Below are 20566 nucleotides of genomic sequence, written 5' to 3'. Positions count from 1 at the left end.
TACCTTTCTGCTTTTCACTGCTTTGTGCTTATTTTCTTTTCAAAGTTTTTTGGGTTTTTTTTTTTCGGACATGTTCAATTCACTGCTACTAAAATATCGTTTCAAATAAAACTTCAAGAGGCAAACTGGATTCTGAAAAAGTTGTGTTTATTATTTCACTGAATAAGGTTATATGCTCCTTGGTATCCCAAAGCTCTTCCGCAAGTATTTTGTTTTTAGTATTGATTCATTTTACCCATAGTGACTGATAATTTTAGAGCAGCCTTTCATAAACACCTTTGTATATGAGGATGTTACCAGTAGGAGAAAGAGTTCCACATAGCCTGGAAGAATTTACTCAATATTTTTGTCATGTAGAGAACATGTGACTTCATGAAAACATCAGTAGATGTTTTGTCTTCAGGTTTAAATATACCTTAGAGAAAAAAGACTTCTTTTTTTTGTCTATTTCCAAGGAGTTTTTCCAGTCACTTTATTTCTAATGTACTTGTAAACTATATTGTAAATTCTGCATTGTACTGGCACATCCTCTAGAATTTGATTTGGGGAACACATATTTGTTAGAAATCGTTATTGATTTCAAATTATAGACCATTGTCTAAACCCAAAGTGTTTCACCATAGACGTGGAAGCACTGCCATAACAGCAGCAGCAGGTGTCTACATTATTGGTTTAGTATGCAGTGTAATGCACTTCTAGAGTAAATGCCCTGGTTGTCCCAATTTCCTGGGTTTTGTTTCAGTTCACTGAGTATTTGGTATTGACCACATAATGCTACTTCTCTCATTTACTTATGTGGACAGCCTTGATTGTTTTTAGAGACTGCAAGCAGGATATAATTGCTTTGTGCCCTTAAACTGTAAAATGTATTGGCTAACACCCGTAAGGTAGCTGGGAATATTGCAGTATTCATCACCCCTGTGAAATGAGCAATGAGTCTTTGCTGACCTGTCAGTCAACAGTTCGATGAGAAAGGTTCGACCTCCATTGCTCCCTCGAAGGGAATTGTCTTCAGTGCTGCTAAGTTACAATCCTACAGCTATCTGGCTTTCTTTCTTGAGGTTTTATACCTTTTCATATTGCTGCTTTTCCTTTTTAAGCCTTGAGTTGTTAACTAACTCTATCGCAAGAATTTTACCTGTGTCTGGAATTTAACCTTTCCTTTTGTGCATAAATAAATAGTAGTCTATGTATTTTATTATAACTTTTGTTAGAACCAAGTAGTTTTCTTGGAAGTCTTGGACACCATTGCACAACTGTGCTGTTGTGTCACTAAGCAGTGGATCACAGATAGATGAATATCCAGGAGGATGGCGATACCTACCTACCTGCCTGCAAATCTTCACCATACACTCTTCCATCAGGATCTCAGCTTTCACACAAACATTTTCTGGCTTAGTATGCTTTGCTTTCTTACCTTACGTTTTTCTCTTTTGATCTCTTACAGAAATTCTTTCCAAACTCATCTCTCACATCCCCATATCTCTTTCTTTACTGTGCTTTTTTCCGTATTGCTGTTTCTAACTGATCTTCCCAATAGCAACAGCGGCTTTGACCACCCAGCAGAGCCAACATGAGGGTCTCAGGAAAACAGCACTGCCTGCTGCCCACGTATGCCATACTCATCACATCTGTGGCTGCAAATCAGCTGACTGGTACTTGTTGAAGCATAAACAAACACATATGCCTTGCTGCAGAACATTGGAGCATGAATCCTACTGCAACCCCCACAAAGACAATCTAATATCAGAGGATTGGCTTATTAGGGTTGTCCTCCTGCCGGAGGTTGAGAACCCACTGTCCCTGTGTTACAGTTGTTCAGTTGATGTCCAACCTTTACATGGATTTCAGTTTCAGGAACCACTGCATTACTTGTAAGCAAGGTCTGCTTCTGTGTATTGTGGCCTCTTACAGCTATTACTGGCAGCAGGAGTGCATCTTTGTGTGGCACTGGTGTGCCTTAGGTTGCTTAGGAGCCCACAAAACAGAAAGTTTTGTGTAATAGCTTTCCTTAGGCAGCTGCTCTTCACTTGAGAGCATTTAGACTGAAAGCCCAGTCTAACTGATCTCAAAATCCCTGAAACCCTTACAGTGTGGGTATAAGGAGCTTCAGCACCAACTGCTTTGATTTGTGATCTCTCTCTGTTCTGCCTCATCACACATACCTATTCTGTTCTGGTTTCAGCTGGGACGGAATTAATTAATTTTGTTCTTAGTTCCTGTTTTGTATTGAGTATGGGAATGATGTTGATAACACACTGGCCAAAGGAGTATTCCGTACCACAGAACATCGTACTCAGTATATAAACTGGAGGGAGTTGTTTGGGAGCTGCTAATCACTGCTCAGGGATGGGATGGGCATTGGTGATGAGGAATTGTGTTGTGCCTCACTTTTTTCTCTTGGATTTTATCACACACTATCTCCTTTCCACTACTATTATCATATTATACTTTACTTCAGTTCTTAAACTGTTCTTATCTCACAAGATTTACCTTTTTTTTTCAGTTATTCTCCCCATCCCAGTGCGGACTGGCAGATAGTGATCTGTGGGGTTTGAAAGGAGGGTTGAGCAGGTGGCTGCGTGGTACATAGTTGACAGTAGATTTAAACCACAACAACTTGCTAATACAGACATAATCAAAATTTCTGCACTCACTTCTGAGTCAATCACACACATTGGGCAAGGTGTGCACCCTTTGAATTTATCCTTTTCTACTTTCCTGCAACTGGAATTTCAAACACACCTCCTTCCTTCTACCTCCAATTCAAGTATGCTTCCACTTTTCTAGAACAGCCCTAACATACACGCTGAATTAAAAATTGTTCATGTGTATTTCACTATTGGTATGTATATTACTAAGACATCGAATACAAGTTTAGTATTGAGACATGCAACCTAATGCTCAGAACCTCTAGCAAAGTATGTACCCAATATAGGCTACTTTGTATTGCTTTGTAATGGTTTTGAACAGCTTAAATTCAATTGAATTTCTGTACATAGATGTCTCTTTTCTATACCACCTATTACAAATTGTATGCATATTTTTAGTACAAAGTAGGATGAGAAGTGGAGTAAAGACCTTCAGTGCAACTTGTAGCATGTTATTTAAAACAAAGTGAAATATTTCCTAGGTATTGACTAATGAACTGCTATCTTCTATCTGTGAAAAGAGTGATGAAAAATCTATTGGAAAAAAAATTAATTTTAAAAAAGCACTATTTTGCACCAAAAGTAAATTTATAGTGGCAACAGCTGTATTGCAGAAATTGTGAGAATATTCTATGAAGTTTTTCTTTCTTTTTTTACCTCTATTTCCATCTCTTATAATACCGCCTTTGTTAACATTTGTTGCATTCTTCTAAGCCTCAAGTTGTGACTTGAAAGACCTTATATAAGACTAATAGGTCTTACTTAATACTATCAGTCTTTGCGGGGTCAGAGCCTTACTTTCAATTAAGTAATACATTTCATGAGATAGACATCCTCGAATTCCACAGAAAAAATAAAGAACTTAAAAGTAAGAGAATACACCTCAAAAAATGTCTTTCTTTGTATCTGTGCAGAATTGTTTGCAGTTTCATTGCATTATTCCCATTAACTCTGTAGGGCAGGAAACATACAAATTGCACATTGGAATAACATTATTCTTGGGAACAAAGATAGCTTAAACTTCATGTTAAAGAGTTATATTAAATTCTAGGCACAACCTCTTTAATTACAGCAGTCCCTGTAAATTTGTTCAGGGGGAAAGGAATTGCTAAGTAGTTTCAGAAATTCCTGCTTCCCTTTTGTGGAAGAATAATGAAAAGTTTGAATCACATTTTCCACATAATTTAATGAAATCCTTCATTAGTGAGAAGTGACATTTGCATTCCACACTAAACAAGTTCTTTGTGCATGGAAAGTAGCTCTCTTAATTTGTTTAAAATTGCTGGGAATCTATTACCTTTGTAGGATGCATACTGATTGCTGTGCCGTTGGTATTTTCACAACCAAATCAGTTTCAAATGAAGATTACTAACAGCATGTTAAACCAATTGCTGGAAGAGAATATGGCATTTTTTTTCAGTATTGCTATCAATTAAAATCTACTCCTTCTGTAATCCCACAGCTGAACAAACAGGAATGTTATTTATAGGAGATGCAATAATACAGGTCAGTAAACATTCACTTTTTTCCACAGACTTTTGTTTCATACTTGCTTTTATTTCAGTAACTAATTTACACATTGCGAATCATTTTCTCCCTATCATATCTGTTTTTAGGTTAATGGTATAAATGTAGAAAGTGCTACCCATGAAGAAGTGGTAAGTCATTCCACTTTGATTTTTTTATTGGTGTACAGAATATCTTATGCCCAAAGTGTTCTGTCTCTAGCCTTGTTTCAAATTAATTTACTTTTTTTTACTATAAAGATAGTACTATAGTCAGATTTGTCATATATGTGATTATTAAAAATTTTCCAGTTATTTCATTCATTTTTGAAATATAGTTTCCTACAATATTTGGCCTAAACCAAAACAAAATAATTTATTGAGTAGTGGTTAGTTTTTACTGATTTGTTTGATTTATCACATTGACTGTATGAGGATAAAGCCAGTTCACATTCAGTCCATGTGCAGTGCTTTTCCGGTCTGCAGTGCAAGGCAGTATAGATAAAAATTGTTACCCCCTGTTGACTGTTTTTTGGCAGTTATCAGTTGATTCACTGACAACTGTATCTCAGAATAACATCTGTAGCAACCATAAATGACATGGGCTTTGACAGTCTTATCAGCAAGGCAGAAATTACATGGCCAGAGGAACTAAACTTGCTTTTATTACTTGGAGGTGATCTCTCTAGGTCAAGATAAAGTGCAGCTGCATGATCTTGCAGTTCTTTTCTTGGTGTTGATTAATACTATCAGACTGAATCTCTTACAGACAATCTCAGTAAAGTACTGAGTCAGGTCTATTGTGTATTGATGAACTGCCCTCCTGCTGCTTGTATTGTTATTGCACATAAAAAAACCTCTAAACTTGATGAAAGTTATTCCTCACAAAATGGTAAGTTACATCCCTTAAGGATTGTTTTTCAGAACCAAGAAGTGCTCCAGAACTGTTGAGGTAACACAGCAGAGGTGAGGAATCAAAGAGAAAAGCATAGTGCTGCTCCTCACCGCATACATGGGAATTCAATGGAAGCATTACGCAAAATTTCCTAAAACAACTGTAGGCCATATGGCTGAAGGAAACTCAGAAACATCTCAGTGGACCAGGAGATAGATCTGCAAAGAGACTTTTCTACTACCACAGCCTGTTACCATAATCAGAGTGGGGTTGGGTAAACAGGTCAGGTGGTAGAGGCTGGTTCTATGAGATTTGAGATAAGGTGGGCTGTTGCCAAAGTTCCTGAGAGAATGGAAGATTTCTTATTTTTTACTTCTATCAAAATTATGTCTTTGCATTTGTATGAAATAATAGTAAGATAAAGTTCTCTTTATTTGAATATGGTGGGTTTTCAGTTCGAAAGAAATGCTTCCGAAGATGTTTGGGCACTTGGAAACACCACTGAAGAAGGCAGTATTATAAAACATATTAAACTATTAATATAATAGCATAGTGATTAAGGGTAGTTGTCCAGAAAGTAGGAGGTTGAGGATGAAGAACTCATCTAACTTTTAGAAAATCATACCTACATCTTCTACCTCTGTAAAAAGCCCCCTATTTTCTAAATGTTACTCAGATTAGAAGAGAGGTACTCCAGCACTTCTGTTCAAAAGACAGTGTTCAAGCCTTCTGTTCAAGCCTCAGCAGTGAGGCTTGGGTAGTCTCAATTCACCATGGGTTCCAGCTTACACAACCTTGTTAATATCACACAAAATACTTAATCAGTGGGAGCCAATCAAGGGTTATTGAGTGATTCTTTTGACTTGCTTTATTTTCATCTGGTACCTTGATCTCTTACATATTCAGTCATCTACTTCAAGGTGGGACTTCTGAACCATCATCCTTCAACACTGTTTGAGCACACTTCCTGCTACTTGCATTCTGGTTGCGAGAGACCTCTTTTGTAAATGTCCAACTCAACGTTACTAATTGTACTGTGTGACCCAAGGGACTGTGTACTGGGTCTGGCTGAGACAGCATTAATTTTCTTTGTGACAGCCAGTAGGGTGCTGCATTTTGGTTTGTGACTAAACATTAGTAAAATGCCACTGTGTTTGGTATTGCTGAGCAGTGCTTGCAGACCATTGAGGCTTTCTCTTTTTTCCCACTTTTCCTCCTCTCAATGAACAGGCAAAGAGTGGGTAAGAAGTTGGAAGGGGACATAGCCAGGAAAGCTGACCTGAACTGACCAAAGGGATATTTCGTACCATATAACATAATGCTCAGCAGTAAAAATTGTGGGGAGTGTTCTTTGGAGGAAGCAACCATTGCTCAGAGACTGAATGGGTATTGGTCTGTTTGTGGGAGGTGGTGACTGATTGCCTTCGCATCACTTGGTTTGTTTTTACCTTTGTCTTGAGTTATTAAACTGTCTTTATCTTGAAACTGTTGCTATTGTGAAAGTTTTGTTGCTTTGTTCTTCCTATTCTCTCCCATCCTGCCAGTGGGGGGAATGGAATTCAACTCAACACAGACTACTAAAAGGAGTGCTGTTGGCAAAGGTAGGGATTCTGAATTACTTCCCTAGTCCAGCCTTAGTAATAAACCAGTAAGGGGCAAAAACAAGTACATGTTTCTTGCTTTTTTTGGTGTTGGACTGGTTTTTTTTTAATCTATTTGTTTGTCGTTTCATAGTTTGATTTTTTGTATTTTTTAATTGTAGCTTTAAAAAATGTTTTCAAGAATTTTATTTGGGTTTTTTAATTTCTTTGTTTTACAGTGGCATGTCTGGATTCCTTGCTGTTTAGACTTTCCTCCCTCTTGTTCTTAATTTCTATCATTTTAGAATGTACTGCTGGTTCACACTTGCAGGATGTGAGGATGTGCACTGCATAGACACAAACTCAGATAACCTACATTTTACTAAATTGAAGCTTAAGTGTATGTCAGTTTGGCTCACATTTGTTAAAGACTTATGACCCATTGGGGTAAATACATGAGACAGAAGGCTACAAAATTTGTGAACTTTAGGAGAGGAGACCAGTTTGTTCTGTCTGCTACCTACTGTCTTCACTCTGAAGATGCTTCTGTAGATAACTTTCAGCAACAATTTAACAGCAAACTGACTTTCCTGTTTTTTACATCTGATTACTACTGTTTGTTTTTCTCCACAATTACTCAAGCTGCTACTAGTTCTGCCTAAGGGTATGGATAAAATAAATAACTCCAAATCATGACTGGGGAAAATCTTGCTTTTACAGAATGTAATACAATAGTGTGGAAAATTGAAAATCATTTCTTTTCCTTGAAAAATAAATTTATTTTTAGAAGTAGTCTATTGGTGTGGAGAGACTGTGAATACAGAAAATGTTAATTCAGAGATTAATATAGTTTCTGTATTGCTCATCAGAGAGGAAAATTAATTTTATTTCCCTGGTGGCTAATCAGGTTGTCACTCTGCAAAACACAAAAGGAACAGTCAGTTCTCTGGAGGGAAGAGAGAGAGGCAAACAGAGGGGAAGAGTATTCAGGTTGAAATTCACAAAGAAGGTATACCAATTGATATTCACCTGGCTGGGACCTCAATTTTCAAGGTGTTCACAATACACTGTGAAAGGAAATGAAACATGAGATGACAGATTGCTGATTCAACAGAATTTTTCAGATTCATAGAATCACAGAATCATAAAATGGTTTGAGTTGGAAAGGACGTTGAACTTCATCTAGTTTCACCCCTGTGCCATGGGCAGGGAACCTGCACCAGACCAGGTTGTTCAAAGCTCCATCCATCCTTGAGCACTTTCAGCAGTGGAGCATCCACAGTTTCTCTGGACAACCTGTACCAGTGCCTCATCATCCTCACAGTAAAGAATTTCTTCCTAATATCTAATCTAAATCTCCCTTCCTTCACTTTAAAACTGTTCTCCCTTGTCCTATCACTACATGCCTTTGTAAAAAGTCCCTCTCCAGCTCTCTTGTAACTCCTTTAGGGTCTGGAAGGTGCTCAAAGGTCTCCTCAGAGCCTTCTCTTCTCCAGTCTGAACAGACCCAACTTTCTCAGCCTGTTATCATAGCAGAGGTGCTACAGTTCTCTGAGCATGTTCATGGCCCACCTGATGATCAGAGGACTAAAAACACTTCCTGGCGTTTTGTGGTGTGGGGCTGGGTGATTCTCTCGCTCTGTACTTGGTTGAAGGGGTAAATAACATTCATAAAGGTTTCTGTGAGTCCTCGGGGTGAGCACTGCCCTATGATGAAATGCTCTAGAAATACCTATTTGTTTCCACCATAAGCAAAATATAGGTGATGTGATGAAAAAACATCACTGGAGCCTTTCAAGATGCAGTTGGATAGGGTGCTAGATAATCTCATGTAGGCTCCCTTTCACACAAAAGGTGGGGCCATATGATCTTTTGAGGTCCTTCAAAACCTGGGCTGTTTTTTAAGATTCTCTGATTAGTTCAAATGTGAGTTTGTATGAAATGAATCCCATTCAAGACAAATTAAATCAAAACTGATTGTTTCCATTAACTAGAAAAGGCAGGAGTGAGAGTTTAGGTATAGAAAATGGAAAACTAGGTGCTGCATGATATTTTTTTCTTACTATATCTTATACATGTATTTTATAGTAAATTATTGTGTTTCACACATTTTTAGTATTTCACACAAATGTTAATTTACTCGGAATTTTATTCACTGACCCAGGAAAGTACTTAGGAATATTTATTTCTTTTTATTTATGAGTAGTCTCACAGAAGGACATTACTAAATAAACAATATCCATTAAAACAAAATCTATTCAATGGGAATAATTTTATATTTTCAGAATTTGAACTGATTTTAGTCAGTAGTCAGTACATTTTTTTCAGATCCCTCATAACTTCAGATGTCTATAGTAATGCTATTTAATGTGTCATTGGCATGTCTGGCAGAAAGTAATGAACTTGTGCTTCATTGGGCTGATTCACTGAGATACAAGGAATGAACCTGAAAATTATTTATCTACATTGAGATGTTGAGATTTTATTTTCATTCATCCTTTAAGCCATCATCCATTTTGCATTAGCTATTTCAGAATTAAATCTCTGCATAGTCTTCTGGAATTCAGTTCCGAGTGGTGGAACATAGATTATGAATTTTATCCATACAATATCAGAAGGAAAGAGATCAAAAAGAAAGAAAAAGGAATTTATATAGTTAAAAAAGTACATAATGATTAACTGCTCAACAAATATATTAAAATTAGTAAGATAATAAAAATATAGAACTGTAGTGATGAATTAATAAAATCATAAAAGTAATTATAAAATATCTTGTAAAATTGATAGATACTTGTGAAGTAGCAAAAATAAATTCTTTTTATTTACTAATTTTAGCATGTAGTAATATCTTATAGCCATATTAATGAGTACAGTTTATTGATTTATGCTGTTGTTAAAACCATTAATCTTTAAACAAATTAAGACTTATGTTTACAGTGTGAAAACTGCAGTGTTATGTTCTGTTTGTTTAACCACATGTTAATATTTGAATATGTAATTTAGTAATACTTGAGGCAACAACCTTATGGCATCTGGAGAAATTAAAAATAGAATTTTCATTTAATATATGTAGAAGGTTTAATATCTTAATGTTACTGCCAGAAATAATCCGCAGTACAGAGTAGTTCAAGGAAATGCTTGTTGTTTTTCTAGACTGCCCAGGTAGCTGCTACATTAACATGTATAAATACCATTACAGACATACACGCAATTCTGACCCAAGACTGATGCTTAACTTCAAGTTATTCCTTGAATTTCTGCAGCTCTTCTTGCAGGAAGCTTTTCAGTTTGAACCTACTTTTTCATACAACTGAAAAAAATGTTATGAAGTCATAATAAACAGTGTAATTCAAGTATGGCAAGTATAAAATGAGAGCTTGATCAGTTAAATGCAGGAAAAATAAATATTTTTCTACACAGATAGACTATGCATGTTTCATGTCTTGGAGATCCATCTTAATGGTGCTGAGATGAAATGTCACAGTACTGTCAGCAGTGCTCTGCATGGTTTACTTGAACAGTTAGTCCTTTGTACTGCAACTTTTTTGTTCTCTCAATATAGAAGAAATATTCTCTTAATATTGAAAGGTTGATTCTACCAGATCCAGAAGAATGAGTAACTGTGATGTGAAGGTTGTCTGATTCCTTTGCATGTCATAGAACTGTTTGATTTCTTTCTTCAACTGCATGGTTTTCTCATTGTCCTGGTACTTCCCAGAGTTTGCTTTTCAGTTTCTCCATTTTAGTAAATTCTTTCTGTTGAGAGTTTAAAAGTGATGTTTTAAGTGGTTTTCATCTAAATGAAGTTGAGCTACTTTATTCCCTACCCCTTGTTTCCACACTTGCACACCCTAACAAAAGCAATCTGTTTCTCCCATTCACTTTTTCTAGACATACTGGAAGAAAAGGTGTATGCTACTAAAAAGCATTTTAAAAATGAACAGTTACCAAAAAGAAAAAAAAAACAATAAAATTTTTCACATGTTCTGAAATACTCTGCAAACATCACTGCAAAGTTTAGCTGCTGTTACATCTTACTGTATGAATATAAGTTAAAAAGAAGTATGTGGTATTGCACAGGAACTTAGTAGTAGCGTCTTGACCTCAACATCACACTCTATTTCCCGGATTTGCCATATGTTCAAGTACTGCAGATGCAGTAGAGTGGAAATAAGAAAGCAATCTCCAAAAATTATATTGAACATGTAGAGATGTGTGTGTGAATTTTTGTTGAAGTGTATGTTTTGTCATGGGAAACCTAAAGAAATATGAAATAGAATAATCCAACAAAGTAGTCATTGTGCTTCCAGAGGGATGACAAGCAAGTCTCAGGAAAATGTTAGAGAGCAAAGAAAAGGAAGAGCAGTAGAAAAGCTAAAAAAATCTGTTTCAGTGACTATTTGAAAGGGCTCTTCCCTTCTCTCCCAGCAAGCACAGACCTCTCCAATGAAAACCTAGTAGGTCCCAACTGGAGTCACAAGGGAGTGTGCGAGCCGACCGAGTCTGGTGGTCTGACCTCACCAGGACGAAAAGCCAGAAGACACAGAATTCCAGGACTTCTCTCCAAATGCCCACACACAGATCCCTGTCTCCGTCCCAGAGAGCGAACTCCACCTGTCAGCCCCCTCTCCCCTCTGAGCAGAACCAGTCACCCCCTCCTAAAACTCCTGCCCTCTCCCCCAGCCTCTGATGGGCCATCAGCGAGGAATGCAGCCTGACTAGCTGGTTCTTTTGTAAGGCTGATTAACTTCCTTCCCCCTTTCCGTTTCAAACTCCGTCTTTCCTACAGTGGGGGGGGGGGGGAGGGGCAGGCGAAAGAAAAATTCTCCTGAATTTCTAACCTATAACAGCGATTTTCTTGGGTATTTGGTCACAGTAGAACAGGATTTATCATGGCAGTGAGACAAATAAATAAAAAGTGTTTTTCACATTGCTTAGATGAAAAAAGATCTGAGTTAATTTTAATTCTCCAAGTACTTATTTTCCATAAGTATTCTGTACCTCAACACTGCTTAAAAATAAAGCTATATAAAATCAGCAAATTATAGTGTAACTTTACAATTTTGTGGGATGTGCAATTCAACCTCACTGTTTCCAGATGCACTGAATTTTATCACTGAAATCATCTGCCAGCATTTCTCATTAAGAAGCAAGTATAGTATACTTTTGGTCTTCAGTGTCTTTCACATGCAAATGATAAAACTCACATGCTTTAAAACATGATTTTACCATTTAAATTTCCACCCCTTTGCACCTTTACTGTGTTTCTATAAAAGATAGCAACATTTCAGAGAAAGATCTGTAAAAAAGTAATATAAGTACCTGCATAAAATGTATACCTTAAAATATTACACAACTTCTGTTGTGTAATTGTGGAAATCTACTTTCTTTCAATTTCTAAACACGTTAAGAAAGGGTTAAGCAGTTCAGATTTCAGTACTACTATTTTACCTCCATCATTTCAGAGTCACTTAATTCCCTGTGTTAAAGAAGCAGCAAGTACTCTGGCATTATGAGCATTATGTGCATAATCTTTGAGCACAAAAGCAGAGTTACTGTAATTAAAACTGTTGCAGGAATTCAACCACCTGGCACAAAGGAAGAATGGAAGTCTTTGTTAAACTATGGACACAAAATGTAGCACTTAGGTAAAGCACAACAGAGAGCGTGGCTGGACAACTACAATTTTAATTCCTAAGGATTAAAGGACTTGAGTTAAAATAAATTCTTTTAAAAGAATGTGTCTCTTTTAACCCTTTGAATTTTCTACATATTTCATTTATAAATCTTGAAAGAGCTGAAAAGGATTTATAAGAAATTATACCAGCCACTTTTGTCATAAATAGAGGGACACTTTCTTCCATCTCCTCCTCCTCCTACCTGCACAAGACTGAGTACCATGGAGATAGACTAAATACGTAAGTCAAAGGAGAACTTTGGAATAAGAACTAAAGGGTGAAAGACATCTGTGGATAAGTGGAGGGTCTTTGAAAGGGCTGGTAGGAAAAGAAAATATAGTGTCAGGAACAGTACTGTGTTACGCCCCTTGTTATCCCTGATAGTCACTACAAAGAGCAATCCACTCTTGATTCCTTTGATCCTTACATCCTGTGCCCAAACTAGTCTTTGTCTTCATTTTTTGTCACTCTGCTTGGCTTCTACTCTGGCTGAGCTAACTTCTCTGAAGCAGTATACTCTCCATCTCATTTCTTCCTCTCACACCTTCCTTTTCCTCTCTAAACAATGTTTTGTGCTTTTAACTAACTTACTGCCTTGTATTAGGTGACCCTTGGTATTTTGTCAGGGTATAAAGAACTTTGGAGAGGTATATACTCTAGTTCAATGTTATTAAAAAAACCAAGCTGCAAGCTAATAAAGAGTTAGGGTACACCCTTGTGATACTGAATAGATTAATTAAATAAATGTTTGTGAAAGATTAGACTTAGGCTATTTGCATAAGTGAAACTCAGTTATTTTGTATGTTGCAAGTTTCCTGAAATGGAAAGGAAAATTGTTATATTTCTGATCACAAGAAAGATTAACTCCTTTGAGATCATTATATGACCTGTACATAAGTATTATTTCTCTTCAAAACGTCATTGACTTAATGGGAGTGTAATCTAAATAAGTGAATGGGTCTTAGAGATGTCACTAATATTTAAGATACATTTGTTTAGCCACTTAACTGAGGCTGGATAATAACACCATTTGTTCTTTATTGTAGATAGAGGACAAAACACTCACAGAGCAATAGTGTATTACTCACAGAGGAATAGTGTATTCATACACTTCAGGTGGCAAATAAGCCAGCACATTTCATCAAAACTATTTAAGGACTGGATCAAGAAATAAAAAAGGGGTTTGGTGTTGTTTTTTGTCTGATATGGTATTGGGCAGCAGAAAGTCCAATAGAAAAAAGGTCTAATAAAAAAATATAACCCTGTATTTAAAAAATTATGAGTCTATCTGACATCAGTACTCTGAGGGAAGAGAAAGTAATTCGTCAGAAGACTATTACATGACAATGAGATTTAGATGATATTTTCTTACCAAATAGCATGTTTTTTTCCAGTACAGGAAGTGTTTAGTATTGAATAAAGGAATATACTTTATGGTGGCCTGTGTTGAATAAGTATTGGCCTACACAGTAGCAGAATTGCAAGGAATCACGGGTTTGGTCTTGACGCAGTAGGCAAAAGGTTCGGGTGTGGGACATTGCCTAACACAGATTCCTCTCTAATGTGTGCTGAATATTGCAGATGATCTGCTGTTTTGTGGTGACAGTAGCACTTTCATGCCTGGGGAATTGTGGAAACAAAAGCACTAAGGAATGACATACAGCAGTACGACTACTATGAAATAGTGCTGAACTTTGTCCATAGATATTCCTATGTTCATCTGTGTGCTTTGAAGATTTTAGTGTAAAAGAGTAATGTCTTTTGTTTTCTAGGTGCCCCAGTTCTTTAAGCCTGAAAGGATGAATATATGAGTGATTATAAATAAATTCTATGCTTGATCCAAACTACAGGGCAATCCACTGAGCTGATCAGTCCATAGGTCTAGGACTTCTAGCTTGTACTTCAGCAGTGAATGTTGTAGAAATCAAAAGCAGTTCTCAGTGCTTACTGTGTTTAGTCCTGTATTAACTCTAAATGTCTGTGAAATGTTTATTAGGCTAGAAGACTTACTACAAAAGGATCATTGTGGGAAAGTTTGTTGTGAGAAAAGGAAGAAATGCCCAAATAGTCAACAATTTCTAAATCAGAGAATGCAGCATGTGGACCTACTGGGTTTGACAACTTCAAAATCTTCTTGTTTAGTTTTTACACTCGGTAGCACAAAACTGCCTTCATTAAATATTGCCCATCCTTCAGCTGAAATTACCTTCATTGACATTTTATACCATTGTCAGTAGATGATGGCAGAGGTTTTCTGACTGCTACTTCTCTCCTCAGAGAGACATTTCTGGTCAGATAAAATCCATTTCTAAGAACTCTGCAGGTATGTTGTAAATACAAACAAACAACAAAGAAAATCGGAACAATAAAGGCTACATGAATACCTACATTTTTAGCTCAATCTGTGCCCATTGGAGTTTGTATAAACTCAACCACTTTACTATCATCTAGAAAGATGCTGAAGAATATGAACCTGCGGGGTTAGACTGTTCCAATTTCTTTGCTTGAAAAGACCTGCATTTGGGATAGAAGTGTTTGCAATTCTACAACTATGGATTCTACTTTAACATATGTGTTTCCAATCACACTTAGTCAGGTATGTGTATTTGAACATGCACATATCTGGAAATGGAGCTTTGATACAACAGTATGTGCTGCTGACATAACAGATATGTCAGGAATGATTTAAGAAAGTTTCCATCTAAGAATTGTATGTTTGTTCTCTGGTAACTTGGCCATTTCTGTCTGTTGTGAGTTTTTGATACCTGAGACAATTATTTCTTTTCACAAGTAAAGCGTAACAGTAGATAAGCAATAAAACATACTGCTCATTCTAAAATTTTGAGTTCTGCAGCTTTCAGCTCTTTTCATTTAGAGCACACTGATCACAGTTGAGACTGCTCTGCATTTCCAGAGAGAAGTCCCTGTAATGCTCTGATATTCTTGGGAATTTTTGAAGGATGGCAAAGTTCCTTTCTCAGGAGTGGGACTTCATGCTTCAGGCAATAGTTATCCCTAAGTGAATTTATTTAAACTTCCATTGCTTCAGGGAACAACTGATTTGACTCAAAATTTATTTTCCAATGCACAATATATATCAACATCTTTCGTATTCCAAATATTTTTGTAAACATTGTTTACACAGTGCTAATTACACACTCGTGTGTGTAATTAAATAGAAAAAATAATGTACAGAATAATGAAAAAATTAAATAAATTCCTTTTTTTGTCTATAATTACTGGTAATTACAACATACAAGAGCAGCATTATTTGTTTAAGTTGATACTGAAGCTTTATAGTTAAAAATGTCTTTTACCGTATTTGTAGGCAGAAATAAAAGTGAGAATTGATTGAACTAAGAGAAGTTGCAGTTTAGTTTAAATCTGAAAATTTCCATAAGATGCATTGACTGTTATTTTCCTAGCATATTTGTATATGCTGTAGATGTTCATATATGTATATGTTCATTGTTCAAATGCTTGTTTTGGATTAGCCAGATAATCCTTTAGAAAGAGATTATTGCTCATTGAATAGTGCAAAGCTAAGGAAGAAAGAATCAAAAGTATTTATTGGAAACTACTCCATAATTGAGTAGTGGAAAAAAGACAAGTACCAAGAACTCATTGTTTCTTGATCTAACTTAATTATGCTTCATGCTTTTCCAATACTATTTGCAATCCAATTTTAATTTTATAAGCTTTTTTCAAAGCCATTTTGCTTCTACTGTCATTTTAGAGACTACCTGTACTACAAGGCGTCTGTTTTTCACACACCTTCCTTGCCTACTCATTGGCATATAAGCATGATACAGATTTTTTCAGCCCGGCTTGTCTGGGTTGAGATGAAATTGTCAGGTTTTCAAATGTAGTTCCAAATACACTTTCACCTAGAAGGCATTTTAAGTGTTAAATACTAATGTTGATTATGGGAATTTAAGAATTTCTTAAAACTTTTAGTTCTCTAGATTTCGTTGTTTGGATTTTTTTTTACTGTTACATGTTATGATCTAATTCTTTTCATATGTTTTACAACAACTTCTTAGTTGTTTGTCTGCTGTATTGCAGGATTGTACATAGCCTTCCACCCAGGTACTTGTCAAGTCCAAGACTTGCACTTCATGTGAATTTCAAGTGTTTTATTTGTGAAATGCTTGTACCTCAGGATCAGGCGTTCATCAGGAGATTCTTTGACTTCAGAATTTTTGCTTCAGACTTTCAGTCTGATTTTGGTGTTTAATCTTAAATATTCCTCTATCGATGCAAGATAGGATCAATTTCATTTAACTTCATATGTTTAAAGTGTAAGGTTATCATCCAGACTCTCCTTATTTAGAGATAGACACCTGTGGGTGGGGATTTCTTTTTATCCTAAGATCTTCCCTGATTTCTAGAAAAGACATTAGCAATACTTTAGAGTTGAATCTTTTAAGTAGCCAAAGTTAAATGATGTGACTTCTGCACTCAGAATAGATATTGGCTAAAGGGCCATATGGGTCAATTTATTCGTCAAAAACATTCTCCTTTTCAATTTTAATTGCTGTTACAGTTCTGATCTATAATAAGAGAGAATCTGGTTCAAACAGCCAAAACCTTGTCTAAATCTCTGAGTGGTGTGAATATTTATGATCAGATATGTTTAAAGGTTTAGAGCAAATCACAACAAACACAAGGTACCAGAATTTAAAAAGAATGCACATTAACTATGAATTGTCCCATTGACTTGCCTGCCTATAGGTGTATAGCATTTCCCTAAATTGGGTGTTGACGTTAAAAATGAGGCAAAGAAAGTAATTTCGTTTTCCTAAAATATGGGTCATAATTTTTTCTTCAGACTCTGTACTGTAGTTAGCTAAGGGAGATATAGAATCTCCTATTTATATTTTTAACATTCTCTCTGTTCTGTTCTTGAGAAATGCATGTGAGAAAGAGAAGCATAATGAACCCTGGCTTGATGAACGCACTTAGAGATATGCAAAATCTCCAAATTGGAGCCAGCATGAAAAGCAAACATTTCAGTTGATGCTCTTTTTTCGTTCATACGTGTGAACACACAAGTGCATACACACATAGTTAGGTGCAGTAAAAACATTTAATCAACCTTTAAAAAGCACCAAAACCTTTTATAGTCTTATTTTACAATCACTTTTACAATCCTTATTTTATATTAATACTACAGTAAGGCAACAATGCAACAGTGACTGTTATTCCAAAGATACCAGATTTGTCTTTTTTGGGCTTACTGGACTTGTGCTAAGCACAGAGTAGTGCATTATTTAGTGACCTTCCAACTGTTAAGACCTTCTTGTGAGCACTGACATTGATTTAGTTTTGTTATTATGTATGTGGTTCAACTCTACCACCTCTTCAGGCACTGCCTAAGAATACAAAGTAGCTTCAGAAGAGTATGATACAGTGTGAATATCTTTTAATGTATTACTGCTTGGTAATTTTAAACCAAAGCACTAATTTTAGTGTTCTTTCCTTTTCAAAATATCATTTGAAATAAAAAACCAAATCTCATACTCTGCAACAGTTTCTAGTCTACTGTCTTGTTTTGTTCCATACAGGTTTTGGATTTAATTTATCTTCATAATATTTGACTAAGATTTTCCAGAAGTATGTTAGGCAGTATGTCTGTCTTGTTATCTCCTTCATCTCTTGACAAATATAAATGTTTGTATACAAACATTCTTTGCTTAATTAAGAGGAAACACAGTTGTTCTTCTGTGTTTTAAAGTTTTCTTCAAAATGTTTATATCTATTAAGAAGTTAAAATTCTTCCTCGTTATTCCAAAGTCAAAATTAAAATGCTTCACTTCTTTGCCTTATCTAAAAATACAATTGTAAGAAAGTGAGTTGTCAGTATCAATTTTATTTGGTTTATGTTTCTTCCTATTACTTTTACCAGGACAGTATTGTGACCGTATTTGTTGGTCTTGAAATTATGTATTTAATTTTATAAAACACTGATGTTGCTGAACTGATTATAGTCAGCATTTCTAATGCGTTTACTATGCAATAAAAAGTAAAGTGGTACCACGAGGTAGCATTTTATAACAGTATCTTGTATTTCCTGCCAACTCTGACTTCTCCCTTCCGTGTTACTGACTTTCTGACATTTTTAATTTGGAAGGGAATATGTTGGGTCTCCTTTTCCTACCATATAACCTTTCTGGCATTATTACACCCTGGCTGGATTCACTGAACCTAGACTACATGGATAACATTGCTGCACTTATTCCTTTATAATTTTAACTTTCATTTTGTAAAAGTGTCTTGAACCCATGGTGGTGGGTCAACTCAGGCCAACGGCCAAATGCCCACCCAGCTGCTTGCTCATTCCTTCTCCTCTGTGGAAGAGGGGGAGAAAGTAGAATGAAAAATCTCTTTGGTCAAGATAGACAGGAAGAGCATTTGCTGATTACCATCATGGGCAAAATAGACTTGACTTAGGGAAAATTAACTAATTCTATTGCCGGTTAAAATAGATTTGGATACTGAGAAACAGATGAAAAAATTCAGCCACGATCTTTTTCCCACCACTTTTCCTAAGCTCAACTTCACTTCTTCATTCCCACCTCCTCAGCTGCTCCCTGAGCCCTGCCCTGTGGTGGGTGTGTCAGTGCCACTGGAACAGGCTGTGTCTGGCACGGCACAGCCCTGGCATCTCCTCACAGAGCCCCCCTGCAGCCCCACTGTCCATATGGGGATACCCAAACCCTGTACACGATTGTCACCCTCCTGATTTCACATCAGGGCATTTGTTAACTCCATGTGCTGCCAATGCAGCAGCATTGACTACCTGCAGCATATTGACTTGTTGAATTTTCTTCAACCATACTACTTGGCCTAAGCTTGGATTTTTTTTCAAGGAACAGGCCAAATGTCTTTCCACTTCTCAGACTAAAGAAACCTTTATGTAGGGGTCAGAGATTTAAACAACTTGTTAATTTTTTAATTACATAAACCTCACAACCTGATTATACAGAAAATTATGAAGTAAAGCACATTGGCTGTTTGAAGTTCTTATATGTAATTTCTTAATTATTTACTTTTTTAAATAGAATAATTCATTATTTGTCTAATTTTTACATTTACTCATAGAAAATATTTCCAATTAGTCTTTGTTGATCATAGACTCCAAAATTCAGTGATTCTGTCAGTACAATGTAGAAAAAATTGGTTTACTGTCTTTTATAAACATTTTGGTCACATTTAAAAGCATTTGATGTAGTAGTGAAGGCTTCATTGGAATTTAGTTTAGCACAAGTCATGAGGTGGTGTGGCTGGGCTACAAGGAGAGCATCAGTTCATTTCAAGGCCTGGTGCAGATATTAATGAAGTTTAGGAAGACCAATTCAGCAACTGGAGACAGAAAAGTGACTGCAGTGTAATTTAAACATATACAATTTTATGCTAAAAGTTTCTTCGATTTTTATCATGGGTATTTTCCCTCTTAGATCAGTTTATATAGAGATACACTTATAGATGAAATACATAGAATTTCTTGTATTTATGTTTGAACTGTGTTTTCATGTATGTAGTCCAATATGACTATTGTAACAACCTGTTTCATTTTTTGAACATAGAATCATAGAATGACTTAAGTTTGAAGGGACCTTAAAGGCCATCTAGTTCTATCCCCCCTGCTATGGGCAGGGACACCTTCCACTAGACCAGGATGTTCAGAGCTCCATCCATCCTGGCCTTGAACCCTTGTAGGGATGAGGCATCCACAACTTCTCTGGGCAACCTCTTCCAGTGCCTCATCACCCTCACAGTATAGAGTTTCTTCCTAATATCTAATCTAAATCTCTTCCTTTTTAGTTTAAAACTGTTTCCCCTTGTCCTATCACTAACTGCCCATGTAAAAAGTTGTTCTCCCTCATTTTTATAAGCTTCCTGTAGGTACTGGAAGTCCCACTAACAGGTCTCATAAACTAGTGAGACTAACCAGTCTCACTAACTTCAATTCTCTGTGCCTGTCTTCATCGAAGAGGTGCTACAGCCCTCCAGTCATCTTCATGGCCTCCTCTGGTCCTGTTCAAACAGGTCTATAATGATCTCCCTCAACCTGCTGGCCACATTTCTTTCAGCACAGCCCAGGACACAGATGGTTTTCTGGGCTGTGAGCACACACTGTTGGCTCATGTTCAGCTTTTCATCCATGATAAAACCCAAGTCCTTCTCTTCAGCACTCCTCAGTGACTTCTCTCAGTCTGGGATTTCTAGTTTGATGTACTTTAATTAAATTTAG

The 20566-nt window shown here is 36.3% G+C and overlaps 1 protein-coding gene across 1 annotated transcript in view; it reads left to right on the top strand.

Moving 5' to 3' along the window:
• The window catches only part of SNTG2 (syntrophin gamma 2), a 146177-nt gene that overhangs the window by 43276 nt on the left and 82335 nt on the right, over positions 1-20566 (top strand). The window contains exons 5-6 of the mRNA XM_018088882.1: positions 4114-4157; positions 4268-4309. Of these exons, the coding sequence (XP_017944371.1) occupies positions 4114-4157; positions 4268-4309 (86 nt within the window). The remainder of the gene's footprint in view (positions 1-4113; positions 4158-4267; positions 4310-20566) is intronic.

This window comes from Manacus vitellinus, unplaced genomic scaffold (assembly GCF_001715985.3).
Source record: "Manacus vitellinus isolate BGI_N305 unplaced genomic scaffold, ASM171598v3 scaffold_11_pilon, whole genome shotgun sequence".
In the NCBI taxonomy this organism is placed as follows: Eukaryota; Metazoa; Chordata; class Aves; order Passeriformes; family Pipridae; genus Manacus; species Manacus vitellinus.
This window is presented reverse-complemented; position numbering and strand designations above follow the sequence as displayed.